The sequence below is a fragment of the Hydractinia symbiolongicarpus genome, chromosome 13 (genome assembly GCF_029227915.1).
Source record: "Hydractinia symbiolongicarpus strain clone_291-10 chromosome 13, HSymV2.1, whole genome shotgun sequence".
Taxonomy (NCBI): domain Eukaryota; kingdom Metazoa; phylum Cnidaria; class Hydrozoa; order Anthoathecata; family Hydractiniidae; genus Hydractinia; species Hydractinia symbiolongicarpus.
Genome location: NC_079887.1, coordinates 10,288,125 through 10,299,014, shown reverse-complemented (window position 1 = coordinate 10,299,014; position 10,890 = coordinate 10,288,125). Strand labels below are relative to the sequence as shown.

Genomic DNA, 10,890 nt, shown 5'->3' with positions numbered 1-10,890 from the left:
CTTTCACATAGTGGTTTTAAAAAATGTTTTTTATTAATTCTTTTACAAAAAGTCTGCAAAAGTAACTTTGTTGGTAAAATTTATTAGGAAAAAATAGCTAAATTCTCCCAAAATCGCTGAAATCAGGAACTCAGAAACTTTGACAATAATATATTTTAACCCCAGCGAAATAGAGCAATTTAATCGAAGTTGCAGCATTAATGCATTAATTAATGACGTCACTCCCTCAATCAGAGCACATAAGCAAAAGGCCTGCGCCCAGGGGTTATGTTCGTATCGCCATCCCGGATGTAAAGGGTACAAGATTCCTTGGGGACCTTTTCAGGCATTTTTGGTCAGTTTCTGCGATCGTCTTAACTACTTTCGGCAAAGATTATAGCTAGCGTCCCTACGGAAAAATTTCTTTTAATAAAAATCGTTTTTGTGGCAAGCCAAATGAATAGTAGGATGAGATTTCCAGTAATTCGCTGTATATTTTCTTAGCTAAATCATATAGCAATATCCAGAGATAAGACATAATCTAGTCAAAATTGCAAAGCGAAAGGGTAGCTGGCGTGACCTGAGGACCATGCGTAATAGGTGCTGACGTAGATTTGTCTTTAATTTGCCAAATTATATAAACCCACACTAGATTTTCAACTATTCCAAGGCTTTTCTACGTCGAATATGTTGAGAGCCATTTTTCTTCTCGTTATTGCAAAGCTATTCAAAAGGCAAAATGAAATTGAGAAAGAGGTTGCTTGTCATTAATGAAAAATGCTATTTTGTGAAAATAGAAGTTTGATAAGCAACCTAGGCTGCAGAAGAACAGCCCTGGAAACTGGGCCAATAAACGCTAAAGGGGGGTTTTTTTACGAAGCGAATTGAACGGCGAATTCGCCTTTTAATTTTCACGAAAAAATAAATTAGACGCCAAATTCATTGTTTACATTGGTTAACCGCGTTCTGATTGGTCTAACACTAGCAGCGAAACCTTTAGCCGCGAAAAAGTAGGAACTGTTTCTACTTTTCAGCGAAGCGAATATTTCGATGCAAAATCATAACAAACAAAACTGCGCATGCTCAGATACAATTCTCGAATTCCCCGTTCAATTCGCTTCGTGAAAATCCCCCTAAGAGTTGTGACAAAGTAGTTGTCAGGAAATAAAATTTACGAAACTGAACTGAAACGGTCACGATATCCTTTTCTTTGTTCTGCACAAGTCTTACTGGCCTAAATTTAGCTCACTAAAACTTTCGTGGAAATTGCAGAATTTAGTACAACTTTGACCCCACGCCCCTAGAGTTTTGTCTTTTTGATATTGGAGAAAAAAGTTTTCGGTGTAACAATTCTGTCCCTGAAAAATGTAAATTTGCAAAAAAGTCATTTTGTAACTCAATTTCGGGAACTACAGTGTCGTAACACACTGAATAATTTAAATGTTGAAGAGAAGACGAAAATATGAAGTCGGACAATATTTTCTAAGCCGAATGATTCAACTATATTTCGCAAATTTCTACTTATGAAAATGAATTCGCACGCGCAGTTTCGGATTGTGGCACAGTGGAAAATTGCGAAATAAAAATTTAGTCGAAGTGAATTTCAAGCTCCAGATTTTTTTAAGCAAGACTTTTATTTTTATGGTAATTTCTTTACCCGCAGTTACGCAAAATCGATATACGCGAAAATGAGTGCGAATAATGTTAAGTGTGTTGTCGTCACACTTCAAGAAAGCGGTTAGAGATGGCTTAAAAAGAGCGACATGAATAAGGCAGGAAGAGGTACGATAAGGAGAAAAGTGGATACCTCGAACGCCGTTACGAACAGGACGCAAAGATAAACATGATGAAAATAAAAACACTACGCTCCTTTTCCTGTGTATTTTGCCGAATTAGAAAGTCATTTCATGAGGATATTGTCCCTTTCTTAGAGTGAACAGCTGTTGCATATATTTGCGAAGATTTGGCTCCTTCGATATTTCTGCTAGAACGCTATCATCGACGGCTTGTTGATCAGCCTTTCTTTCTTCACTTGGCTTGTAGCTCTGTCAAGGAAAAACATAGTGATACATTGAAGAAAGAAATTTTAGCAGAAAGAAAAATCGATGGATTTGCATAAATTCATCAAAATCTTCGAAATTAAATCACTACGTTTTTAAAAAATCTGAGGGGTAAGAAAACAGGGTTTTTAATTTTTAAGGACGATTAACCGTTTTTACCAAGTTTATTGTTATAGAAAGATCATCAGCATCATCATCATACATCATCATCATCATCATACCCCGTCCAACCCCATGCTAGCATGGGGTTGGACGGGGTATATTAATGACCCTCTTCCAATCTGATCTAGACTGTGGTAGATCTAAACTCAACTTCCTCTGCATCAAGTCTGTCCTTATAACCTCCTGTCAAGTCTTTCACGGTCTGCCTCTGGGCTTTGCCCCAGGAACTTACCCAATTATCCTCCTCCATTCTTTCCAAGTGTCCCAGCCAATTCAATCTTCTTTCGGGGTAATATCTTTAATTCCATGGATACTTAGACTGCTTCTTAGCTCATCTGAACTCTTTCTGTCTCTCAGACTGGCGTTACGCATCCACCTAACCATTCTCATATCATTTTTTTCTAAATGGTCAAGATCTTCCTGCTTCACTGCCCATGTCTCACTACCGTACAACATAAGACTTCTTACACAGGCCTCATACAACCTACCTTTTAACTCAATTGACAAGACTCTGCTAGTCAACAAAGGCTATCTGAAATTTTTCCAAGCAGAACCTATCCTGAAAGTAACACTTCTTCCCCTATACTGCCTAACATATCACCTAAGTAACAGTTCTTAACTATCTCTAACGAGCCACTGTTGCACATCATTGAAGCTGGAAATACTCCAATCTCTATAATCTCACCTTTGCGACGCTTGCATACAAACTGAATGTCAGCTCTTAACCTTTCACCAATACTACTGCACTTCTTATGTACCCAATGTTTGCAAGTCTGACAAAAACTTGAGTTACAACCAACTGACTACCTACTGCTGATTAAAAATGGGAAATTAAACTTTTGTTCTTTTTTTAAAAAACAAGCTTTTGTCATTTGCCTAATTAAATTCTCACTGATTCAGAAAATTTACTTTCCACTTAATTTCCGTAAGGTAGTGTAGTGACGTGCACTGATCTTATATAGGCATCACAAAAGTGAGAAAAGAGACAGAAACATCCAGCTAATGACTCTGAAGATCCTTACACTCACACTCAATCTACCAATAAATGTTACATTTTAATTTAAGTGTCTGGGGTTGTGAAATTAACATGCCGAGAGACATAACACGTGCTTACCTCAGTAGAGTCTTCAAACATACCATCAGAAGTACGCTTTTTCTTTGCTTGACGTTGAAAAGTGGCATCTGTTACACGCTCTGGAATGGTCAATTTCGAGATATCAATTTTCGTTTGCGTTGCAATGACATATGATTGTGGTACCCGTCGAAGTGGAACACCATTAACTTTATAAGGTCCTACAAAAAGAAAAATGCTTGTTACTATTGGCTAGAAAGCTGTGCAGTGCAGTTAACGTTAATTCATATTGACCTGGAGACGGACAATATGAGGAATAATTTCTTTTGGACGTCAAGCTAATTTTCACTATATAAATACAAACTCTCAAAGAACTAATGAAAAGTTCAAGCGCGACAAATTTGAAAAAAACTCAACTTCGATGTATCAAAAATTAACATTTAAAATTAACTAACACATAACCTTCACTAGCTATATTATGACTTTCTAGGAAATCAATTAAATTTTGCAAGGCAAGAAAATTTTGAGATTATAAATTTTTGTATTGTTGGCCAAATTCATGTGTGTAACAAAGAAATAAACTATTATTACTTCATTTTTTAAATAAAATATGTACAAATGCAAGTCATGTAGGAACAAATACTTAGCCAGAAAAAACTTTTGTGATTATTTATTAAAATCATTTTTTTGTGTTATTCATAACTTAACTCGCAAAGTTTAAATTAAATTGCTTTCTACAAGTCAAAAAACGGTTCCAGATAAAGCATAATTTAAGATAACAAATTTGGGGATAATGACACATTTATTGGTACACATTATGACAATGTTAGAAGTGGTGGGAAATTTTTTTAGACAGCATTAAAATAAAGATTAATTTTGAAGCAGGCTTATCAATAAGGGAAAAAGCAATAGCTCTTGCTCACGCAAAGACTCGCCCAATTCTGAGAAATGAGAAACTAGCAGAGCCATTAATTGTGCCCTCAATGCCACAAAAAGTTTGTCCAGCTGGACAATATCAATTGATCTCACATGGAAATCAATGTTATCTTTCTTATTACTTGCAGTAAAAATTAACTAAAATATATAAAAAAAGATGAAAAAATAAATAAAAAAATTTTTGTAACAAAATACACGTTTACAAACTTATTCTATTTATTCAGGTTGCTTGCCCAGTCTAAATTATTGTAACCTTGGGAGAGCTATTTATTGCTTGGGTGTTATTTTCTTATTGATAGACTTGCAAAGCCAGAACTAATTATTTAATTATACCAGTGTTTTAACAGCTTCTATTCAGCAACGTAAATAATAATATAAGACATCATACCTGTCACCAATAAAAGTCCAGATGTTGGTAATTGTTTCAAAAACACAACTCTCTAGAATAAAAGAAAAGATATGCATACAGTTTTTAAAAATTAAAATTATCTATCAAAATAGTGTTAAATGTGAACAATAATATTTTTTCGCTATGTAATTTTTTTCTGCACAAAAATGCATGTATACACATGTATACACATGCATTTTTGTATACATTTTGGAAAATCCAATGGAACTATTGTTTGATTTATTATTTTATTATATTTGTTGTAAAAAGGTTAGAATTATGAAAAAGTAGCAAAAAGTTGGATTATTATACAACAGTTATGAGGGAAAATATTCAATTGAAAGAAAAGATTTGTAAAAACGTAGTGTGGAACTCAACAGCTAGCTATTTGATAACTTTGCATCCATGCTTCATTTAAACACATTAAAGGGAACCCAAGGTATTAAATGATGTTGGACTTTTTGTATTTTTTAAAAAGCTCTTTTTGTTCTAAGATATTCACATTTAAAGAATTTCAGATTTAATTATGCTGCATGAACTATGATGTCATATTTCAGTAATAGCAAATTTAAACATTTTCTTCCATCAGTAATTTTAGACCTGTTCAGGGGTGTGCATTCAACCTTTATCAATGCATAGATATTTTTAAGGTTAATTGATTAACATAATTTTTTTTTGCCAAAATGACACTTGCTTGCTCGTCCCAGGGCTCTTATTTTTTCTGAGACTTGTTAGCTAACTTTTTAAGCTCTATAATATAAGTCCAACATCATTTTATACCTCGGGTTCCCTTTAATGTGCAGTTTAAAAGGCTAGAAAATGCTAAAACAAATAAAACATGGAAAATCCAAGAACAGCATTAGCTTCAATGACCCTTCCACAAAAATTTTTGACTTTAGAAAATCTATTGCTTCTATTGTGAACAGTTTAAGACACTGGTTAGAATAATTTATATATGCTCTTGTTGCTGTTGATGTCCTACCAGATGTAAAAAGTAACTTCTAACTAAAAAATTGCCAATGTGGATGTCATGTTGACCAAAACACAGGCCTATCAATAAGAAAATAATACCAGAGCAATAAATGTTGGTTACAATAATTTAGACTGGGTGAGCAATCTGAATAAATTAGAATAAGTTTATAAATGCATATTTTATCATGAAGTCTTTTTATCTATTTTATTTTATCTTTCTTATATTTGGTTTTTTTTACAAATAATAAAAAAGGGAACATTGATTTCCATGTAAGATGAATTGATATTGCTCAACCAAAAAAACGTTTTTGGAATTGCTTGAATGCAATTTCAAAGCGAAAAATTGAATTCATTCATTGCGTCGTTGGCAATTTTTTGCCAATGTGATAAAAATTAAATTAAAGTATAATTTTCAGACGGGAGCTAAATCTCAGCCAAATTTGAGAAACGAAAGTCGAAAAACAAAAAACACGAAACACAAAAAGCAAACAACAAAAATATTTAAAATATTGTCAAAATCTTTATAATTAAAATACCATAAAATCAAGAGAAAATCAATCCTTTCAAAAAGTGTGGTGTGAGAAACGTTAAAGCAATTCTAAATTTTGTCAAATATATTTTCACTCAAACATTTGTACATTGTTTGCATGGCTAATAGTCAGCCAGTGATTTTCATATAGTAATTGCCTGGAAGTTGAAAATATAAATTTAAAATATTTCCTATGGCTTGTCATAGTTTTTCTGCAAAGTTATAATGAATTTATACTACTACTTGTCAGTAGTTGATTTTCCTGATAAATAGCCAAAAATATAAACACAAGTATTTTTATTTAAAGTCAAATAGAATAGTACAAAATAATTGTTCCCTATGGTTCCTTTATTTTATTTGTAAATTATGCCCAAAAATTTGGTAGGTTTAAAGTTTATATCACTTGATTTCACATATCACACTATGCCAGGAATTTTAATTTTTGAACGTTATTTTGTTTTCCAAGCCGTAAACTTGAAGGGTGCCTGGCAAAGATCTTGTTTTAATTTGAAGTAAGTGTGACATGCTGAAGATGCTTAATGTGGTGTCACTTGACTTTCACTACCTTCAAAAAAATTCTTAAAAAGACTAATTGGTATGAATGCTTAGTTATATTTAGAAAAAAAAGCATTTAACAATTCTTAGTTATTTCTGCCGGTTCCTACTTCACTTATAATTGTTAGAGTACGTTTATAGGTATATAATAATAATAGCTTCATTTAGCATATTGGTATTTATGACTTATTGACTGGTGTTGATGTATAACGTATGATCCGCCAACTCCGTGAATCTGATAACTCCGTGAAACTGCTTTCGAAGCCTACAACTTAACACAGCTCTGTCTACCATTTTTAATGAATGAATTCGATTCAGGGGGGTTGATACTACCACTTAATCATTTTAGGGGTGTCGGAACTCGCGCATGACAAAAATTTGGAGGTAAGTTCAGCCGGCTATACCTTTTTGTGATTTTCAAGTCAATCGCGACGGTGGTCATTTTTTATATATATTGTTATCTCAGTTAATTGATTATAATTATGGTCATGTTATATATACCTTTTCTGAGGGTACAATGATTCGAGAATGTTTTCTAATGAATATTTTAATTTTAAAAATATTTTTGCTAGTCATCAGAAAGCAAACGTGTTTTTCAAATTTCACGGAGTTGAAGGATGATAGTACATGTCGGATCCGGCTTATTTGTCCACAAATAAATGTATTTTTTTTCTTGTCATACCCCTCGAACGACCCGCGACCGATAGCACTACGATAATAAAAGTTTGAAATAACCGATATGTTGACGATATGGATATAAGGACGTTAAATGTTTGTTTTCTCACGGAGTTGGCGGATTATATGCTATATATTTTCAGCTGCTAGCCATTTAGTATATGGAAAATCATTGGCCGGCTGCTGTCCATAAAGACACAGGGAATTTTTTCTAGCTGAAACATTTTAACATCAATATATATTATTTAGGCTTGTTTAGTATTCTCCCTTTTAGCACGTAGCTACAGCTGTCTTTGGCTGCACAAAAATATTTATACCTTTCCTCTATGTCTTCCAGCAAGTAGAATAACAATAGTTCCAGGAGTTAATGAAGTACGCAATTTAGCAATCGTAGGGTTCTTCCTATTCTTTAAAGGCTTTTTAACATCTTCAGTCGGATAAAATCTGGATCCTTTTTGTACCGGAACAACACGTTCTTTGCCATTTTTATCACCACCAACTGGTTTGGTTTTTGTTGCTTGTTCCTCTACCTTTTTAGCTTTAACTGGAACCTTCTTTCTTTTGTACAAAGCACGTTTTTTGTACACAGCAGTTCGACTGAGACGACTGACCCCTCCAGGAAGAAGTTTGTTTCTCGGAGTATGTGCTGCTTTGGCCATCTAAATATTAAAAGATTCCGTTGTGTTTACGCATCGTGTAGATGTCAAGAAAACATGAAAATTATAATGTGCATTGTTAGGAAACAAGTTTCAATAATTTTGGTACAATATTTATTTCATATTACAGGAGACCATCGGAAGTACATTTTCTAGCCTATAACATATCAAGGTAAAGGACGACAAAGATAACGATGGATAATGAATTCATACTTTACTCCTGATCTCAGGCAAAATAAAAGGCTTCGGTGAAGGATTGTTTTGCAAAAGACCGATTGCGACGAACTATGTAATTTACCGAATGGTAAAAGAAAGACTCCATCTTTTTTTTGTTTTTTATCTAATAGACATTTTAAGTCATAGTCTACTGTTATTACATTTAGAAAAAATATTGTATGTTCATTTCTATTTATTTATAGTTTGACAAAGTCATTTAGTGCTCAAAAAAGCCCTGTAAAATGAAAAAATATTCATACTGCAAAATACACAATTCCACGAAACTCGTTGGTGGGTCCGGTTACTCCGATCGGATTTGTCGAAATGATCCGATCAAATTTATAAACACGCCTCTTCCCGCCAAAATAAACGCCTTCCTAAAAATCTAAACATTTTATAAATTTGACCTCAGGTGAATTTGTTTGAAACACTTATTCTGAGAGAAGGCTGTTAAAAGTTATCCTCAATCCTGAAATCCTTTTCAATAAATGAATTCATCGCGATCCAAAAAAGTAATGTGGCAAAAAGTGATTATAACAGGCTAAAACTATTACAGATATTGCTGACCTCCTCCGCTAATCGGTAGATAATTCATGTGATAATACGCCATGAATTCCGTCCAAAGGTAAACATACAAACTCGTCTGTTTAGATATGTTTAAAATTCTATTAATGATTTAGAAGGGGATATTTTTTTAAAAAGAATGTGCATTTTTTCTCTTTTTATTCCGTTTATTTTGCCGGTAACAAATTTTAAAAATTGCAATATAAAAAATACGAAGCCACAAAAAACAAATAAAGTATCTGACCTACTTTACTTAGTTTCTTATCAAAACTTTGTTACTCTGATATTCGGTGTTTAAGAAACGATTTAGGAGAGCAAAGGCTTGATAATTCCATAATGTTGCAGCCCTGTTGTAATGACTTTTTGCCACATTACTTTTTTGGAGACTTTAATTAAAACTTCGGTATATATTTCAAAACTTTAGGTCTACTACAGTCTGGTTTAACAAGTGTTTCATTCTTGACAGGAGTTTATTTACTTTTGTAAATGTGTTATATTCGTATGTGGCCCGTGGCATTATGGTTATGGAGTTCGCTTCGTAATCACAAGGTCTGTGGTTCGGTCCACAACGCGTTTAGCAAGTGTCTTTACCACAGCTACGGGTTAACCCATGCCATGTGAAGGAAATTATGTAGATAATGCCAGTGTGTACTTAATGTATACATTCTGAACACAGGACCCACATTAAGTGTATCAAACGATGAAGTGGCTATATCCTGTAAAAACATTCGGAATAAAAATGATGCACTTCAATGCTTAAATTATCAAAAACCTGAAATTTATCTAACCGTTATTGAAAACTCCAAGCATTAAATTTGAACATTCAACATCTGTATTTCTTATGTGCAGGTGTTAGGGGTGACTCGGAACTGACACACAACGCCAAATAAACTTCACAAAATGTAATAATGTAGTATCGTCAAATCCTAAAGTCATAACTACTCACACATATGTTTCTGCAGGGCGGCAACGTGAGATAATCCAGTCTAAATTGCACAACCTACATCTAAACCCTACAAAACAGTTCGTTTTCTTTACGTGCAGTGTACCGTATGGACAAAAGTTGAAGTAATTTCGATGGTAACTAAGCAACCTTGTCCCAAGGACGATATCTCGATAATCTTTTTTTTTTCTTTTTTTTTTTTATTTTTCTTCGCCAAAAAAATTACATACAACTATCACAAAATTAAAAATAAAAGTTCTACATACATGCGTTATATCTTGGAGACACGGCGCAACAGAAAGACAGTAAAAAGAGTCCTTGGAGCGAGGTAACCGTGATTACAAAGTAAATGTAAGAAGCTAGGTTAGATTTTCGTGAAAAAGTGTGTTATTATGACCAAGTTATTCAGTTCGTAATAGAATTGTTATTAATGAGGGTCCTGCAAAGGGGGTTTTAGTGCATTTACAGCTCCCATTTGTGCTATAAAAGTTGTGCAAGCACAGCAGCTGCTCAACTGCACAACCGCCTATGATATTAAGCCTATTCTCATTCTTCTCATGCTGAAGAATAATCAGAAAGAATTGATTCACACTTTTATAGTCTCTGTCATGACTCAGCGAAAGAAATAAGGGCTAAGAATTGTTTATACAGCGTTGTTAAAACGGAAAAAAGTGTTTTGCAGTTTTTAATTTTCTCAAAATCTTTAGGTTTTCAGCAAATACTCTTTTAGTAAATTACTTTTTGATGTCTTCAATACTTTGAGAGTAAGCAGTTGGGAATTAATGTGATGTTTTTTATTAAAAATCCTGCAGGAGAAATATTTGCTATTTTTTTTCTTTTATTAGCGTTTTTCATTTTTCTGGACTTGGCACAAAAAATTATGAAAGTTAAGTTAGGCAAAATGCTGATTTCCCTTACTGTACTGTTAAAAGTTCATACATACAATACAGCGCGCTATAACAAGTGTAGTATAACCTTGTTTCTAGGTTCCTTTTTGCTATATTAATATCGAAGTTTCCGTCAAACAAGAAAACGCCCTGGGTATTGAATATTCCTTTACGAATTAATGACTAGTTTTACGAATTAATGACACGAATTATTGGCTAGTTTTACGAATTATTGACTAGTTTTACGAATTAATGACTAGTTTTACGAATTAATGACTAGTTTTACGAATTTTTGA

At 33.4% G+C, this 10,890-nt stretch overlaps 1 protein-coding gene across 1 annotated transcript; it reads right to left on the bottom strand.

Moving 5' to 3' along the window:
* Positions 1 to 1,846: 1,846 nt before the first annotated feature.
* LOC130623482 (60S ribosomal protein L6-like) lies at positions 1,847 to 8,314 on the bottom strand. Its single transcript, XM_057438976.1, has 5 exons — positions 8,198 to 8,314; positions 7,646 to 7,987; positions 4,598 to 4,649; positions 3,316 to 3,494; positions 1,847 to 2,024 (listed from the first exon to the last, which is right to left on the bottom strand). Exons 2-5 carry the CDS (start codon positions 7,985 to 7,987, stop codon positions 1,872 to 1,874), a joined length of 726 nt encoding a protein of 241 aa, XP_057294959.1. The 5' UTR covers positions 8,198 to 8,314; the 3' UTR covers positions 1,847 to 1,871.
* Between the last annotated feature and the right edge of the window lie 2,576 nt (positions 8,315 to 10,890).